The sequence below is a fragment of the Amia ocellicauda genome, chromosome 9 (assembly GCF_036373705.1).
Source record: "Amia ocellicauda isolate fAmiCal2 chromosome 9, fAmiCal2.hap1, whole genome shotgun sequence".
Lineage (NCBI taxonomy): Eukaryota > Metazoa > Chordata > Actinopteri > Amiiformes > Amiidae > Amia > Amia ocellicauda.
The window spans coordinates 18,426,824-18,445,999 of record NC_089858.1 but is presented as its reverse complement, the minus strand read 5'-3'; the positions used below and the strand labels follow the sequence as shown (position 1 = coordinate 18,445,999).

At 41.8% G+C, this 19,176-nt stretch overlaps 2 protein-coding genes across 2 annotated transcripts; both read left to right on the top strand.

Annotated features, from left to right (window-relative positions):
* Nucleotides 1-785: 785 nt before the first annotated feature.
* LOC136758880 (cytochrome P450 2C55-like) lies at nucleotides 786-13,313 on the top strand. Its single transcript, XM_066713612.1, has 9 exons — nucleotides 786-966; nucleotides 1,264-1,426; nucleotides 2,026-2,178; nucleotides 2,806-2,966; nucleotides 11,129-11,302; nucleotides 11,636-11,774; nucleotides 12,109-12,296; nucleotides 12,416-12,557; nucleotides 12,766-13,313. The coding sequence occupies exons 1-9, from the start codon at nucleotides 805-807 to the stop codon at nucleotides 12,957-12,959; spliced, it is 1,476 nt and encodes a 491-aa protein (XP_066569709.1). The 5' UTR covers nucleotides 786-804; the 3' UTR covers nucleotides 12,960-13,313.
* A 610-nt stretch (nucleotides 13,314-13,923) lies between these two features.
* On the top strand, nucleotides 13,924-19,158 carry setd6 (SET domain containing 6, protein lysine methyltransferase). Its single transcript, XM_066713611.1, has 9 exons — nucleotides 13,924-14,118; nucleotides 15,493-15,588; nucleotides 15,767-15,911; nucleotides 16,276-16,417; nucleotides 16,647-16,841; nucleotides 17,452-17,575; nucleotides 17,709-17,889; nucleotides 18,103-18,245; nucleotides 18,407-19,158. The coding sequence occupies exons 1-9, from the start codon at nucleotides 14,092-14,094 to the stop codon at nucleotides 18,737-18,739; spliced, it is 1,386 nt and encodes a 461-aa protein (XP_066569708.1). The 5' UTR covers nucleotides 13,924-14,091; the 3' UTR covers nucleotides 18,740-19,158.
* Nucleotides 19,159-19,176: the final 18 nt, after the last annotated feature.

Genomic DNA, 19,176 nt, shown 5'->3' with positions numbered 1-19,176 from the left:
GGGCTGAAGCCCAAGATATTTCCACTTGATTTGATGTACATTTTCTCTTCCAGGTCACTCCAGCATTTGTTTTAGGTGGTCTTCTCTGTATTTTTTAATCTTGTGGGATCAATTCTAAAGGTTATTTTATTAATCTTTGGTCTGTTCATCTTTTCATAGTTTAAAATTGTAGGTTGTTCACATGAGCTCTGTTAATCTTGATTCCTTTTGCTCCTATTCCAAAGACTAGAACACACACATTATATATATATAATATAAATTAATATTATTATTACTTTTGTTTGTTTGCTAGTTTAATACAGTTACCTATTTTGTTACTCAACTGACTGAAATTGTTTTGGCACGTTGACAAGTCAATGTAAAGTTCAAGTAAAGAATTTCATGCTTTCTGCCTACTAAACAGTGAATAAAAGCAAAGGAGGAGGCCACTGCTCCCTATACAAAGGCTTGTATAGTGCAGTGAAATAACAAACACAGTCTCCAGAATAGGGGAACTATTTGGCTTGATTACATAAAAAGAGAACTGGAGCATTTTAGAGATCTTGAAAGAGTCAGTTTACTAAGTTTTTTAACAGCTAAGGAAGCACAGACTTTTCCATTGATATAGTTTTAATGTCAACTAAATACATTTAGTTATCAAGTAAGTTAAAGATCAAGTCTTGGCTTGTTGACAAGTCAGTGCATAGTTTGGGTAAAGAATTGTATGCTTTGTGTCTACTAACCAATTGAACAACAGTGAAGGAGGAGTCAGTGCTCCCTATATACAGGCTTGTGGAGTGCAGTGCAATAACAAACACAGGCACAATGCTGGGCTCTGTGTTTCTCCTGTGGGCTGGGGTTCTCCTCCTCTATTTCCTGTGGAAGACACGGAGGCCCAAGAATTTTCCACCTGGTCCTCAGCCTTTTCCGATATTTGGGAATCTGTTGCAGCTAAACCTGAAGAACCCCATGAAAGACTTTGAAAAGGTATGGATAAAAGGGCTGGAAAAGGCAAAAAAACCTCTGAGTGAATTGAAAGACACAGTATCTGGCGAAAGTTTGCCTTCTGAATTTCAGAAATTCTGAGATGTGATATATGCTTGTACACTGAAAGGTACATCAGAAAGACTGGAGTAAGACTATGCTCTCTTGTTATGGGTGGTCTTCCACTTTTATTGTGGCTCTGATGGTGTGAGAGCAGTTCTCTGGTCCTCTCAGTGAGGGTTGTGCAGGGTCTCTGTATGTGTTGATCCATTCTCAAAGTGTTCTACCTCTGCTCTACAGCTGTCCGAGCGCTATGGGAAAGTGTACAGTGTGTATTTCGGGGGCAGGCCGGCTGTGTTACTGCATGGTTTGCAGGCAGTGAAGGAAGCCCTGATGACTCGGGGAGTTGAATTTGCTGGGAGGCCCCAGGGCCTGCTGATCAACCACATTAGCGAGAATAAAGGTGAGAGTGATGACAGCAACAAATAGGGCCTTGTACTCCAGTAACTAGTAAGGATTTACTAATGAGTAAGGGTGGTGCATGTTTATAAGAAGTAGAGTAATTTGCCTATTTCTCCTCAATCCAAATGTATGCAAAAAGTCCCCATAAATGATCTGAATTTGAAAAAGATAATAAAAGGAATTAAATTGATTCAGAAATTAATAATTTAGCAGTACTTGAGAATCTGGTCAATCTACTGTGCCCAGCTGCAGGAGTCTACCACTAGACCTCTGACATTCTGTCTGTTTTTTTTTTTATTATTTAAGTACAGCCACAGGTCAGTAGAAAGTACAAATCCAGGGGTACAGGTTTGTTTTTACTTATTCACTTGGCGATGGTGGCAGAAGGGGTAAAAGTGCTATAAATATAAATAAGCATGTTCCTGTCTATATTATAAAATATATTCTATAAAATAATATTTATTATATATAGTAATATGCACCTCCTCTCTACATTGATGATGTCACAGATTTCTCAGTGAGATGTGCTCGAGTCTGTATTTTCAGAATAACACTGCCTCCCTGTGGGCAGGCTACTTCATTGCTGGGTTGTCACTGCAGGTGTGATTATAAACAGCTATGGCCCCAGCTGGAAGGAGCAGCGGCGGTTCGCTCTGACCACTCTGAGGAACTTCGGCCTGGGAAAGCTGTCCATGGAGGAGAGGATCCTGGAGGAGACTTCGCATCTCAGCTCGTACATAGAGAAGAGTGCAGGTATGGGCTTCAGAGCCCAGTGCCCCTGTCCCATCACAACATCACACAGAGCTGCAGGCAGCCCGCAAAATACACCTTAATCTGTAGAAATGAAATAGTACCATGGTTGTTTCTGACTATCTTAAAACTGATTAAAGATGATGATGATGATAATGATGATGAGGCTGATTAGGCCTGCTAGATGTCAATGTTTATTGCTGCCATCCCTATTTGCCTTTAATTCTGTTATTTGCATCCTTAAGCAACCGCCGCTGCTCCTTCCAGCTGGGGCCATAATTGGTTATAACCACACCTTCTCAATTAAATTCTCATCTGATGCTGATCACACATTCAAGACCAGTTCCTTTGCGTGTGAAGGACGGTTCACGGCAGTTTAAGGAGCATCTTTTTAAAGACAAGGAGTTAATAATAAATGCATGATGCAGTATCCGATCTCTGTGATTTAGTTGAGAAACAGAAATGGTTTAACAAAACTAATTGCAGTCTTCAAGGCAGGTTGGGATGGCAGGAATAAATGCCAAAATCTTCCAAGCCTAATGAAGATATATACAGATCAAAATGTCACTTTATTACAAAATACAATAAGTTGGTCAACCCTCTCCTGCTTTAACTATTATTTGTGGACAGGTCAGTCCTTGGACCCTGAAACATTGTTCCACAATGCCTTTTCAAATGTTATCTGTGCCATACTGTTTGGATCCCGCTACAACTATGAGGACCAGTCCTTCCAGTCCCTGATGCGAATTATATCTGAAACCACAAAAATTGGTAATGGACCCTGGGGCATGGTATGTGTGCACTATCATATTCCTATTTTCCTGTTTATTACTGAAAGTTATAAAAAATGTATGATCATGAGCAACGTAAACATGAGTGTCAAATGTCATTACACTGACAAGTCAATCTGGTATTTGTATGTTGATTATATTGAAATGCATGTATATTTTTTAAATACAATTAGATGGTATGAATATCATATATAATCTCAAAAGTGTCAAATCCATTTATACATTTATCAATTACTGTCTGGATGTTTCCAAAAACCACAAAGCCAGCCAGCAACTATTGTTCAATAGAAAGTATGTTGTTTGTGGCTTTAGTCTAGGACACATTGCAATGACAATGAAAAGTAGAATGGATTGACAGTTTAATTTTGGTAAAGAGACTAGTAGAATGTGGATGAGTATTGTCATGGAGAATGAAGTGTTGATCTCTTCACTCTTACCCCTTTTCCACTGGCATATCCAACCCAAGCACTTATGTGATCACCCCCTGCTCCCATTCACCCTGCACCTCTCATCTTGTTTCTCTGCTCACTCCCACTCCCTGTGAAGCAAATAAGTAACTCTTAAAGTATTGTCAGAAATACATACAGATTATATATACATATATATATAATGTTGTTTTGGTGGGTGTATCGGTTGGGAGGGCAAACAGTATACTTCGTGGGGCCAATCATGATATTGGTGTAACATGACAAAGAGAAATGGGCTAGAGATGATCGATCACTCACACAGGCAGTCATCTCAATCCTATCATAGCAGGAGGTCGAATACCTTTTGTTTAATTTGTTCCTTCATTGTAAATGCAGGCAATCAAACACCAATTATGTCTTTATGCAAAGCCTGACCCCTACCCATCTGCAAGCAAGGTTCATGTTTTAATGTAGAGTCCAGTTTGATATTTGATATCTTCACTAACCAAACCACTATGTGGTTTACCACTGATTGTACCAACACGACTGAGTGGGGTGCAACTACGTGGCTTCGGAATTTAATTATAAATTAATTACAAAATATATATATTATAAAACATGTTTTTAATACAATTATAGACCATCGTTTTCTACAAATTACATATTTGTTTATTTTATAGTCTTTTTTCTCATCTTTATCAATGGTGCCAGTAATTACACCGCTCAGCCATAACATTATGACCACCTGCCTAATATTGTGTAGGTCCCCCTTTTGCTGCCAAAACAGCCCTGACCCGTCGAGGCATGGACTCCACTAGACTTCTGAAGGTGTGCTGTGGTATCTGGCACCAAGACGTTAGCAGCAGATCCTTTAAGTCCTGTAATTTGCGAGGTGGGGCCTCTATGGATCGGACTTGTTTGTCCAGCACATTCCAGAGATGCTCGATTGGATTGAGATCTGGGGAATTTGGAGGCCAAGTCAACACCTTGAACTCGTGATTCATCAGACCAGGCACCTTCTTCCATTGCTCCGTGGTCCAGTGAATCCTTTGTTTCATACCGTATGGGGGGGAGGATATTTTGAAGAAGGCGGTGGCATCCAGTGTGGGGATTTTGTGAAGGGATATGGAGCACATACAGGATGTTTCTAAGGAGTTGCTAGAATTGGCACTGCTGTTGAAACCGTGACAATCGACTACCATCTCACACAGAAATCCAATGCAGACCATCCCACCCTGCTCACTGATTGGGTTAGGAAGAACCGTCACTCAAACCTTGTGGACTAATGGAGACCCATTATCTATGCCTCCCTCTAAACCCCACCCTCGCAGCAAAACAGTGCCAAATCTGCCAGGCCTGTACTGCAGCTGTCTTTAGTTCCTGCTTGTTCTTGGGGCATTCTGCCTTCAGTTTTCCCTTAGAAATCAAAACAAACCAATCAGAGAGATAGTTGATTTGGCCACACGTAATGTTTTTGCTATTTGGTACATTCTTAAAAAGAAAGAACGCACTGGTGAGCTCAGGAACAAGTGTTTAGGGCTATATTATCTGCTCAGATTCAGACAAATACTTTAAAACTCACTGGACAGCACTTCACAGTGCAGATTGACAATGACCCAAAGCATACTGCAAAAGCAACCCAAGTCTTTTTTAAGGTGAAGAAGTGGAATGTTCTGCAATGGCCAAGTCAATCACCTGACCTGAATCCAATTGAGCAGCATTTCACTTGCTGAAGGCAAAACGCCCCAAGAACAAGCAGGAACTGAAGACAGCTGCAGTACAGGCCTGGCAGAGCATCACCAGGGAATAAACCCAGCATCTGGTGATGTCTATGGGTTCCAGACTTCAGGCAGTCATTCACTGCAAAATATTTGCAACCAAGTATTGAAACTCACAATTTAATTCATGATTATTATTATTATTATTTCTTGGCAGACGCCCTTATCCAGGGCAACTTACAAAATATAAGCATAATACAAAGTGCAAGAATACAGTTCAGTACAAGGCATCAAACATTACAAATTCAAATGTACATAATACAAAGCAATTAAAAGCATAATACATTGTACAAATTCCAATTTACACAAGTAAATATAATAAATGAGGTCTTACATCCTGGAAAGTAAAAGCTAAGTGCAGTCAAGATGTTAGGTCACAGTCAAGGGCTATGGGAGAGGGAGCAAAGGGGAAATCAATAATACAAGTATTAGTAACGCAAGAAGCATGATAAAATGCTGTGAAGTTCTATCTTACGTGAATTAAAAGGACTAATATTACAAGTACTGTCTGAACAGATGTGTCTTGAGTAAGCGCCGGAAAGAGGTCAAGGACTCTGCTGTTTTGACTTCTATGGGAAGGTCATTCCACCACTTAGGGGCCAGGAATGAGAAGGAGCGAACTCTGGAGGAAGGGGAGTGGAGAGGAGGCACAGTTGGTCTTCTGATGCCGGAAGACCGCAGTGGTCTGGCGGGGATGTATAGGGAGATGAGTGACTGAAGTTTTTCTAGGGATTATGAAGGGATTATGTCGATTTGTCCAGATACTTTTGAGACCCTAAAATTGGGGGGACCACAATTTCACCCAAGTTCACCCAATTTAGACGTAACTACTCTCAAATTAAAGACAAAAGTCTACACTTAGAGCACATCTTGATTGTTTCCTTTCAAATCCATTGTAGTGGCATAGAGAGCCAAAATGATGACAATTGTGTCACTGGCAAATATTTATGGACCTAACTGTATATGTCAGAAATTACATTGAGGCAGAAGAATTCAAATTAGATCCTAGTAACAAAACAGAGTCTTTGTGGGTTAAACTTGAATACAAGATCTGGAGGATTAGTGGTAGGAGTGTGTTACAGACCACCCAACTCAGATATTCAGAAAGATGTTGCATAGTACAATGTAATCAGGACTGAATGTAGCAAGGATGTGGCTGTCATAATGGGGGACTTCAATTTCCCAAACATATACTGGAAAAGCCCAGTTGGGACTACAGAAGCAGAGATAGAAATGGTAGAGATGGTAAATGACTGCTTTCTAACTCAATTTGTCAGGGAACCAACAAGAGAGAGTGCATGCATTGACTTGATATTTGCAAATGACCAAGATAGAGTCAGAGGGACACTAGCTAGAGAACCAATGGCAAACTGTGGTCACAATATGGTTAACTTTGAGGCATACTTTTGAAAAACAAGGACCAAGTCTAAAACAATGGTCTACAATTTTAGAAATGCAAACCTTGAAGGAATGAGGCAGCACTTAGAAGAGTTAGACTAGAGCACACTGGGTACAGATTGAGTTGAAAATGGATGGTTATATTTTAAGAATATACTACTTGAGGCTCAGGAGAAATTTGTACCAAAACTTAGCAAATTGAGGACCAAAAAATATTGGCCAAAATGGTTTAATAGAAGTATGCTAAAAAATATCAAAAGAAAGAAAATGTTGTATAGCACATACAATAGGGATAGAGATTAAACAAAATACAAAGAATATGTTGAGCTGCAAATAGATGTTAAGAAAGGGATCAGGAAAGCAAAGAAGTAAATAGAAAGAAACATAGCTCTTGGAGCTAAAACTAATGCAAAGAGTTTCCACAGCAAAGACTGATCCTCAAATTGGAAGCTGTAGGCATTCAGGGTAATGTAAGTAGATGGATTATGAACTGGTTGATGTATAGGAAACAGGAGTGAGGTTGTTAGTGGAGTTCCACAGGGATCAGTACTAGGGCCTTTACTTTTTCTAATCTATATTCATGATTTGAACTCTGGAACAGGTAGCAAACTTTACAAATTTGCAGATGGTACTAAAATAGGCGGCTCAGCAGATACAATCTCGGTAGCACAGGCTATTCAAAGGGACTTAGATAATATTCAGTTGTGGGCCGACACCTGGCAGATGAAATTAAATGTGGACAAGTGCAAGGTATTATAAGCAGGTAACAAAAATGTCCACTATAATTACACTATGGGAGGAATACAACTAGATGAATTAACGCATGATAAAGACCTAGGAGTCTATGTGGACTCCTCACTTTCTCCATCCAAACACTGTGGGGAAGCAATAAAAAAGGCAAACAGAGTGTTAAGGTATATATCCTACTTAGAAAGACTGAGGGAACAGAACCTTTTCACCCTGGAACAGAGGAGACTACGTGGGGACTTGATTCAAGTCTTCAAAATCATGAAAGGCATCGACCACATCAAACCAGAGGAGCTTTTCCAGATCAGCAGGGACACATGGACCCGGGGACACAAATGGAAATTGTGCTTCAAGGCATTCAAGACAGAAAACAGGAGACACTTCTTTACACAGAGAGTCTCACAATCTGAACAAACTCCCCAGCGATGTGTTTGAAGCTGAAAATTTGGGAACATTTAAAAATAGATTGGATAGGATCCTTGGATCACTTAGTTATTAAAGGACACTAGGGCTGGGCGATATGAATAATATCTCGATAATTTTGGAAGCTTGGGTGATACACGATATACACTCACCTAAAGGATTATTAGGAACACCTGTTCAATTTCTCATTAATGCAATTATCTAACCAACCAATCACATGGCAGTTGCTTCAATGCATTTAGGGGTGTGGTCCTGGTCAAGACAATCTCCTGAACTCCAAACTGAATGTCTGAATGGGAAAGAAAGGTGATTTAAGCAATTTTGAGCGTGGCATGGTTGTTGGTGCCAGACGGGCCGGTCTGAGTATTTCACAATCTGCTCAGTTACTGGGATTTTCACGCACAACCATTTCTAGGGTTTACAAAGAATGGTGTGAAAAGGGAAAAACATCCAGTATGCGGCAGTCCTGTGGGCGAAAATGCCTTGTTGATGCTAGAGGTCAGAGGAGAATGGGCCGACTGATTCAAGCTGATAGAAGAGCAACTTTGACTGAAATAACCACTCGTTACAACCGAGGTATGCAGCAAAGCATTTGTGAAGCCACAACACGTACAACCTTGAGGCGGATGGGCTACAACAGCAGAAGACCCCACCGGGTACCACTCGTCTCCTCTACAAATAGGAAAAAGAGGCTACAATTTGCACAAGCTCACCAAAATTGGACAGTTGAAGACTGGAAAAATTTTGCCTGGTCTGATGAGTCTCGATTTCTGTTAAGACATTCAGATGGTAGAGTCAGAATTTGGCATAAACAGAATGAGAACATGGATCCATCATGCCTTGTTACCACTGTGCAGGCTGCTGGTGGTGGTGTAATGGTGTGGGGGATGTTTTCTTGGCACACTTTAGGCCCCTTAGTGCCAATTGGGCATCGTTTAAATGCCACGGCCTACCTGAGCATTGTTTCTGACCATGACCATCCCTTTATGACCACCATGTACCCATCCTCTGATGGCTACTTCCAGCAGGATAATGCACCATGTCACAAAGGTCGAATCATTTCAAATTGGTTTCTTGAACATGACAATGAGTTCACTGTACTAAACTGGCCCCCACAGTCACCAGATCTCAACCCAATAGAGCATCTTTGGGATGTGGTGGAACGGGAGCTTCGTGCCCTGGATGTGCATCCCACAAATCTCCATCAACTGCAAGATGCTATCCTATCAATATGGGCCAACATTTCTAAAGAATGCTTTCAGCACCTTGTTGAATCAATGCCACGTAGAATTAAGGCAGTTCTGAAGGCGAAAGGGGTCAAACACAGTATTAGTATGGTGTTCCTAATAATCCCTTAGGTGAGTGTATATAGTGTGTATGTGTGTATGTGTGCATGTATGTATGTATGTATGTGTGCGTTTCTTTCCTAAACTTAAACTGGGACATCACATGCTCTTTGAATACAATGCCCCTCCATTTGCCTCTTGGTAAATGACATGATCTACATCAGTCTGGTGCTGTGTTATCTGAGCAGCTGAATTACAGTGCTCTGCAGGTTACATTAATATGAACATGATATTAAACAACTGCAAGATGCTATCCTATCAATATGGGCCAACATTTCTAAAGAATGCTTTCAGCACCTTGTTGAATCAATGCCACGTAGAATTAAGGCAGTTCTGAAGGCGAAAGGGGGTCAAACACAGTATTAGTATGGTGTTCCTAATAATCCTTTAGGTGAGTGTATATCCCAATATTTCTTGTTTTTATCCAATCAAATTTTATCAAAATAAGACCAAAGACATTCAAACTACAAGTATTTCGTTAATCCTTCAATAAGCAAAACTAACAAATACTATATGCAGGCTGTCATGGTAAATATATGCAGAATGCAACACATTACAGGGCAAGTGTTGTGTGATTACTATTACATGTGTTATGGGATATATATATATATATATATATATATATATATATATATATATATATATATATATATATATATATATACACATACACATATGTACATAAGTTAAAAAAATTATATACATATATACATAAGTTTAAAAATAGTTGGCGTTACAATAGTTTTAATAAATCTTAAATGCGGGGTGCCTTATCCAAGGGATTTTATATAGAACAATTATCCGTATTATATTAGAATGGTACAGCAGTTCCCGTCTAAAAACAGTCCATATTCACCGATGTCTCAAAAATGATTTATTAGAGAAAAAGTGAACATCATAATGCTTACGCGTTTCGACTTCTCTTCCTCAGAGCACATCTATACATACACACAGTATGATTTACTGTCACACAACACCAATCACACCAGTAATAGTGATCACGCAGCACATGCGCTGTAAGGTGCAGATTCAGGTAGATTTAGCACAGCCGGGTTTATAGTGGCGCATTAACATCTACTAGACAGAGACATTTCGCGTTTCGATTCTACTTACAAGTACAGCACGTTGTTAATACAAAATAGTTATAATAATTAATATAATAATAATAATAATAATAATAATAATAATACAACTGTTGAACCACGTCACCATCTTAACAAAAAGAAAATGATACTTTCTGCATGTGTTTGCATTGCTTTCCAATTTATTAAAATGCAAACAAACGTTATTATTATTTTTATACAAATTATATCAGTTTAAATTAGCGGGGGTGGAGGTGCTTGCAGATCCAGTTCAGTCCGGCGACGAGAGCGGGCCGGACCGTGTGCGCTTGCGCATTAAAATCTCTTGGTTGTGTTAGTTACTCCGTGTGCAGTTCTCTCTCCTCATGTCTCTGTGTTTCTGACGGACATTTCTTGCCGCATCCGACACGTGTGGAAGAACCGGGAAGAACGCAAAACGTCCTAATGACGAAAAATACTGCCGTAAAGATTGCAATTTGCGACACCACGATATAAACGATATAGCATAATATGAAATGATAGACGTTTTTCTATCTTCATACGATATATATCGTCATATCGCACAGCCCTAATGGATACCAAACGAGCACGTTGGGTTGAATGGCCTCCTCTCGTTTGTAAACTTTCTTATGTTCTGATGTCATGCATGCAATTCTCAACGTCCACAGCGTGTGATGTCATTTACCTCAGCTCAGGTATTGCAGTGGAAAAACACCAGACCCATACCAGGGAAGCTCGGCTTAGTTCCGGGTTGGGTCAGATGTGCCAGTGGAAAAGGGACATCTGAGACAGAGTGTTATGATAATGGAAACAGCACGAATGGCTGTGGTTTGGCTGCTGGAAATCTTGTCATTATATTTATATGATAGGTGGGGGTAACTCTGTAGGGTTGAAGCTTGGTGTGCCATTGTAAGAATATGTAATCCAATAGAAAACTAATGGAGGCATTAAAAACAAAAATTGTTTGTTTCTTACTCATAGCTCTACGATACCATACCCCTAATTAGGAGCTTGCCTCTGCCTTTCCGGAAAGCCTTTGAAAACAGAGACAACGTAAAGGCATTTTTCCTAACTAAAGTGGCTGAGCACAAGGAGACACGGGTCCCAGGACAGCCACGGGACATCATTGACTGCTATCTCAATGAAATTGACAAGGTACTATATCTCTTTAACACCACAACTAACTATGGAAAGGTATGTTGTCCATGGGTAAAAAGAAGAACTTGTTACAAGAGGGTTCCTTGTTCTTGGGTGAGGGGTTAATCATATTGCTGAAGCTCCTAAGACATCATTGAGAACCCAGAAATCATAGAAGCCATAGTATACAAAGTTGAAAAAACTGCTGTAGATGCAGAAGTACAATGAGATCAGTGAACAAATCACAGCAGAGAAAATAAGGTACATGTCACAGGTCTGGTCAACTTGTGGACCAAAGTGAATGTTCCTTTCTCTAGACATCTTGTGATTTTTCTGTCTCTTTGCTGTCAGAGAGGTAATGATGGCTCCTCCTTTGATGAAGGCTTCATGATGGTCTTCTTGTTGGATCTCTTTATTGCCGGAACAGACACCAGCTCCACTACTCTCCGCGTGGGCCTCTTGCAGCTCATGATGCATCCAGATGTGCAAGGTCAGTAAACCTCCTCTTGAGGCACAATAACCATCTTTTAATACACATTTTTACACAGAAGCTCTGTCTTTCACTGCAGTGATTGGAGTTGAATATTTTCAAAGCTTATAGACATGAGGCTTCTGCATATTTTGGAGCTTCTGATCGACTCAAAATATTGGGATAAGACAGATCACCATTAATAACATCTCTCATCATTAGTCTTCTACTGATTAAAAAATCCAATGCTACAGAACCCCTAGCAGGCCAAGGCATTAGCTGCTAAGCACAGACACGAGTAAGTGGCCACTCTAGGGTAGTATGTTGTGCTGACAGTGGGCCCTCTTCTCCTCAGCGCGGTGCCACCAGGAGATTGACACTGTCCTTAGAGGGAATGAGCAGGTTTGCTATGAGGACAGGCATAGGATGCCCTATGTCCAAGCTGTGATCCACGAAACACAGCGCTATGGAAGTGTCGTCCCTCTCAGTGTCTTCCACGCCACCACTCAGGACACACAGGTGCTGGGCTACAGCATTCCAAAGGTAAGACAGAAGGCATGTCTTCAACCAGCTGCCTCAATGTACAGTTTACAGGTATTCAATCAATTCATATTTAATATAGCAACATCATTTTGGTGCTCCTTTTCCCTGGCCCAACGCAGGGCACCACTATCATCCCCAACCTGTCTTCCGTGCTGCATGAGGAGGGCCAATGGATGTTCCCACAGGACTTCAACCCCTCCAACTTTCTGAACGAGGAGGGGGAGTTTGTGAAGCCAGAGGCCTTCATGCCCTTCTCCCTGGGTAAGTTAGTGTTGTGGTTCAAATGTAGGAGACAAAGAGACTGAAAGGCAGACTGGGGGTTGCAGAGTTCTCTGAGTTCCATGTCTGTCAAAGTGCACCAGACTACATGCTAGCTACATACATGCTAACTCCAGCCACCAGAGCACAGGGGACAGGGTTTCAGTTAGGGCTGGAGATCACAGCACAGTTTGCCCCTCCTGTCTTGCAGGCCCGCGGATGTGTCTGGGTGAGGGGCTGGCACGCATGGAGCTCTTCTTGTTCTTGGTGACGCTGCTGCGCCGCTTCCAGTTCCACTGGCCCCAGGACGGCGGGGAGCCCGACCTCACACCTCACTACGGAATCGTCCAGGGACCCAAACCCTACCGACTGGGAGTGAGGCTCAGAGGACAGCAGTCTGGGTGAAGCCCCAAAGCTGTACTTTCTAACTTTATAGCATTTAGTGCTTTAAAATAGATTTGTCTATGTATTGTCAATAGAACTAGAGATAAGGAAAATCAGTAATTGTCAAAAATAAAATTGTTTTGGAGCTTTGCAATGTTAGGTGAATTACAGTAAAACTATTATGTATCCTAGCCTATCAGTACTGTAATTAGGAGTACTTAGCTGTATTTTGGTCTGTTTACATTTACATGCATTTAGATACTTACGGTTATAAGACATTTAGTTTATTTTGGGGTTTCATTTTAAAATTCTTGTTGAGCATTTTTTTTACTACAATAAAACACAGTTACAGAAGGTTTCAATACAAAACAATGTGTCCAAGTTTTACTGATGAAAATAAACCACATTTCAGTAGTATATATTTTCCTCCATTTAGTCGAAATGTCAATTCCCAGGACAGTTGTTTCCCCTATATCAAATTGTATGACCTAGAAATGCTCTACAACTTAATCACATTGCAGACGTTTCATTCAATTTCGAAATGGCTTTGTTACCCACATTCTCAATTGAAAGGGGCAACAAGTAAGCCACATTATTGTAATATTATATTTGAAATATAGTGCTAAGGTAGTCATTCTGACATAGCAACCTAGTTAAAGCGTCACCGTATTATGGCAGGCCGTTCAAACATTTAATCGTCAAATTCATGAGATCAACAATTCTAATTTTGAAATCAAAAATGTAATTGCTGATATTAAAAACTGAATTCTTGATATCAGCAATTGAATTTTTGGGATGACAGAGAAAGTACATTACATCTTGCAAACCAGAAACTCTGGTTTTCTGTACAGCAGAGGTACTTCCAAGCACTTCACTCACCTCCTCCAGCCCGAGTCAGCGCTCTCAGCAGGGAGCGGGTTTACGGAGAGAAACAGTAGCGACTGGATTGGCTACAAGACTGCGGAGCTCCGCCCACTGCACCAGGAAGTAGAACTGGCGGTGTGACACACTGCGTGCAAAAACACGTGGCGTAGGAAAGCAGCCCTTGTCAACAATGTCATTTAGAACAGCTATGGATTGAGTATGATGGAGAATAAAAATACACCTATATAAATCATACGGTATACTACGCACGAAGCTGTCACCAGAGACGATGGCATCCGACGCAAAAAGACCCAAGGTTTGAAACTGCGATTCCTTTGTTCTGCGCCTTTACCTGGTTTTAAAGACGCGCGGTTTAACGGCCATTTATCATACTGTATCTGCATCTGTCTTGCACATGTTAGCTTGGCCCCATTTCAAGACAGGTCCAGCGGGTTTTAACGTCCCACACATCGCTTTCAGGGGCTTTCTTTGTTAGGTAATTCCAGTGGCATGCGAAGTGTTCATGTTTATGATAAATGTGTCGGTTTGTTTGTTTCCTATAAAACGCCAAACTAAACTCTAGTGTACTATATACCAGTCTGTGACCAATGAATACATCCGAGTTTCATTTTATTACCACTGCTATTGTCTACCCCACCCCTTTGCACATACCTTGGACTGTATACTTCTGCAATAGATAGCTAATTGTAAGTACTACTAGGCTATATGATTATTGTATTTTGCACTGATTGTATTTACTGTACTCTTTGAAAATATTTATAGCGAGTACTTTGTCTTCCTGGGTAAGGGCATCTGCTACTAAATAACTATTTTGTAATAAAAATGATGCTGTTGCTCTTGGTCAGTTAACTTGTAACGCCTGGATCCTCAGCACTTTGCCGGAAACACAACACTCGCATTACTTCCGCTTTTCTGCAGCCTCAACAAATGAGAACACGAGCGCAGCAAGCGAGCACCGGCACGCTTCTTTAATGGCATGCATTTTCAGTAGGGCAAGTCGTTTTTAATATTTAATCATTAAATTATTGGTATCAACAATGACATCAACAATTATATTGTTGATATACAAAATGTTAAATGTTAAAGGTTTGCCATAATTAAGTACACATTGAAAGGAACATACCCAGTATACCTTCACTTTTGGATTTGTATTGCTGTGTTTCTGGACACTTAAAAATAAGTAAATCATGCTTTATATGTGTTGGATTGCAGCTGATTTAAACCTGAACCTACTCTAGGAGTATCATAGTATAATATTATTTCATTATGTTAAATGTAAGCAGTTTATAGTGGATTCGTTTTCATTTTGTAAAATCAGGCGTTTCCTTTTTTATACTTTGTAACAAAACATGTAGAGCAGGGGTTCCCAACCTGGTCCTAGAGGCCCCCCTGCCTTGCTGTTTTTTGTTCCAACTGAGCTCTTAATTATATAATTGAGCCTCATATTGCATTGTTAGTTCAATTAAGGAATCAATTAAGCAATTCAGATTTCGGTTGGATCAAAAACCAGCAGGGCAGGGGGGCCTCCAGGGCCGGGTTGGGAACCCCTGATGTAGAGGAACATGGCCCTGTTTGTTCTGTGCAGCCTGGTTGTTATGATGCCCAATGCCCTGGTTGTAGGGAGGTGGCAAATGGGCTCTGGTCTGAGGATGATGACCTTGTGTTGCAGATGGAGGCTGGCCAGGGTGTTGAGACCTCTACAGATGAACCTCTCCAGAGCTTTCTCAGTTGGTGTGAGGAAATCGGCCTCAATCTCAGCGCAAAGGTAAGGAGGAGGAAAAAGGACAGGGAGTTGCCCTTCATCCTCAATCCTCTCTACACTACACCTCCGTGAACCAAAGTCTTTATTCGGCCAGCTTTAGCACCCTTGCTTGCATGTGCAGGAAGGGCCGTGCCTGTGAAAGCAAGCAGCACTGTCTAATGGATGCTGTGCTCTGTCCCAGGTCTATGTGAGCAAGGAGGGCACAGTGGACAAGTACGGCATGCTAGCCAAGGAGGAGATCGATGAAGGGGAGGTGATCTTCTCCATTCCTAGGACGGCTCTTCTGTATCAAGAGAACAGCAAGGTCAAATCTGTGCTGGAGAAAGGTAAGAGGGTGTAACGGGGATCATTGTACACATGAGCTAGTTACAGTGATGTAACCCCACTGAAATCAGTAGAGTGTATACATTATTTGGTCTTTAGGCATAATGGGTTTATCACTCCTCTGTGATGGAGCTGTGTGGTGCTCAGAGTAGCACCTGTGATGCCTGGTTTGAATCCTGAGTGGGGGGGCTCCGGCCTGCAGACGATACAAAGGCAGCCCTCAGACCAGGTGTGAGGCTTGTCAGTCTTCCCTGAAGCAGCCACACAATTGTGTACGTTTTCTAAAGTAAACTGCGGCAGGGGGGGCGTGCATAGCTGAGTGGAATGGATGGCTATTCCTGAGTTGTCTTCCGTTTCCCGCTAAAGAGAAAGAGTCCCTGGAGAGCGCGTCAGGCTGGGTCCCTCTGCTCCTGGCGCTGATGTGGGAATACACAAGCCCAGACTCCCACTGGAGACCCTACCTGTCCCTCTGGCCAGACTTGAAGTCTCTCGATCAGCCCATGTTCTGGTAAGAGGGTTGCAAGCTTTCATTGTCCATGGCACTTACACTAAAGCTTTTTTAATTTTAGGTTTACTGTTTTTGTATAATTTGATCCTAAAGCTGCAGACCATAACAAAATCTGTACTAAAACTAGAAGTCCTTGAATGCAAAGAAGCATTTTGCTTGTGTGTAGAGGTGTGGGCACAGTTGAGTTTTGCACACTTTAAGACTAAATGGAATTTCTGTGATGCCCCAGGTCTGCTGAGGAGAGAGAGAGGCTGCTGCACGGTACAGGGATCCCTGAGGCAGTGGACAGAGACCTGACCAACATCCAGAAGGAGTACACTGACATCATCCTGCCCTTCATCCAAGCACACAATCAGCTGTGGGACCCCGAGAAACACACCCTGCAGCTCTACAAGAGCCTGGTGGCCTTTGTAATGGCTTACAGGTGAGGGGAGGGGTCAGGGGTCAGATGGTAAAAGATGGCAGATATTAAAATATCTACTACTTTTAAATAGATGCTGGTTATTTGAGGCACTTGAGGAAATAATACTCGCTAATTCCCCACTCATCTTTTTTTTTTCCATTCACATCAGGAGTGAACATCCCAGTTAAACAAAATATCAAACAAAAACATTTATTTGACACAAAAGATTCCTTATGCAATTGTTTTTGGGGAAACAGGTTTGTTTCTGCACTTTGCTACTGGAGGTCAGCTAACAAGCAGCTGCAGTTTCTGTGCCGTTGTGTTGCTCCATAAGGCGCTCCAATGATTGACTGATGATTTCCTACACACAGCAGTCCAGGTGAGATCTAACCAGTGCTTTTTGCTTTTCTTTCTCAACTTGAGTAGAGCCATGCTTACCCTTTGCATCATTGGAATGCTTTTGCTTTTCCCTGCAGGGCACTAATATCCTGGCTTCACCAAGAAAGACACCATTACATAACTAGTTAATTTAACTTAAGAACTGAACCTGCCAACGAAGAGTTTTCAGGCGAAATCCTTGTCGTTTTTTTCCAAAGACTGTGCTTTGCTGACCCCTTGCTTTCGTTTGCAGTTTTCAGGAGCCCCTGGATGATGATGAGGAAGATGAAAAGGAGCCCAACCCCCCCATGATGGTGCCCATGGCTGATCTACTGAACCACGTGTCCAATCACAACACCAATGTGGAATACACCCCTGTGAGTGACACCCAGCTTCATGCTGTTAAAATTGTGCCGGGGGGGGGGGGGAGATCTACTAAGCAGCTGTGCCGTCACATTATTACACGTTATTTATCCATAGTTTCTGCTTTTTATATTCTGTTCATCTCAGGAATGTCTGAAAATGGTGGCTGTGGGTCACATTAAGAAAGGGGAGGAGATATTCAATACCTACGGGCAGATGGCCAACTGGCAGCTCCTGCACATGTACGGTTTTGTGGAGCCGTTTCCTCACAACACCAACGACACAGCCGACATCCAGATGACAACGGTCCACAAGGCTGCCCTGCAAGGTGAACTGGCCTCTGCCAGGCACTGAAGATTTTTTCTTTTCCTGTAGTTTCAATTATAAAGTGCTGCATTAGTTTATTTTGAGGGCAGTACTAAACTGTTGTAATAATTGGGAGGAGGTCCATACAATATTACTGAGAAACTGCAAGATGTCTGCCCATGGTATGGTAAGAGTCCAGTTAAGCTAACCAGCCATGTTTTTCCTGTCTGGGCAGCTACTCAGAATGAGTCAGAGCGCCACCTGGTGTCAGAGAAATGGAACCTGCTGTGCCAGCTGGAGATCGTAGGAGAGGAGGGTGTGTTCATCTTCGGCCAGTCTGGGTCCCTCACTGACGAAGAGATGTATACAACACTCAAGGTGAGAATTGCCTTACTGGTGCTGTAGTCAAAGAGACAATACCTTTTAGATTCACTGTGTTGTCAGAAAGGGAGAAAAAAAAAAAAAAAAAAGGGCATTGAGAATAGGGATTTTGTTCACATATCCTGGTGATGTGAAAACCTACGCCTGTGCCCCTCCAGGTCATGTGCATGTGCCCCGAGGAGTTTGAAGACTTTAAAGAGAACGAGGGCTGGGAGGAGGTTGAAGAGGATGAGGAAGAGAAGATGGTCTTGGCTCTGTCCAATGAAGGGATCCCAAAGCTGAGCTCTGCCTGGCAAAAGCTCCTGCATGACAGTGTCTCGCTCACCCTGGGGGAGTACAGCGGCGACCTGAAGGCTGATGGGGAGGTCCTGGGAGATCAGGAGGCATACAGTTGCTTGAGCACAAGGGAGAAGCAGGCCCTGCAGGTTCGGTATGGGCAGAAAGTTATTTTACACCATCTTCTGGAGCTCACATGTGGCAGCCCACCCTGATCCAATGCACCAGCAGGAGGAATTGAAGTGCTTCAGTTTCAGCTGTGCAGTTTCTCTTTATTGCATTTCTTTTGTTCTGTTTTTGTCTGTATTGATCAGAACAGCCTCCAAGAGCACTGCTGCACAGGAGTATGTCTACCCTACTTTACCAATTGTGCATAGGCCAGGGTCATGTGGCTCATATCCCCTGAAGTAAACTCTTAGATACAGTGGGTGCCAGAATAATCAAGCTTCTTTTTCTGTATCACCTCCTTTGTAGAGAAGAGCCTTAAACAGAAAAACACTGAAATGAAATGGTTTAAACTGAAAATGAATCCCCAGCTTTTGGAATTTGTATTGGGTAAAATGTCTCCGTTTATATTTGAATGTTTAATTTTGTAATATTAAAAAAAATACCAAATAAAAGGAATTCACAAGTGTTTCTGAAACTTTTGCTG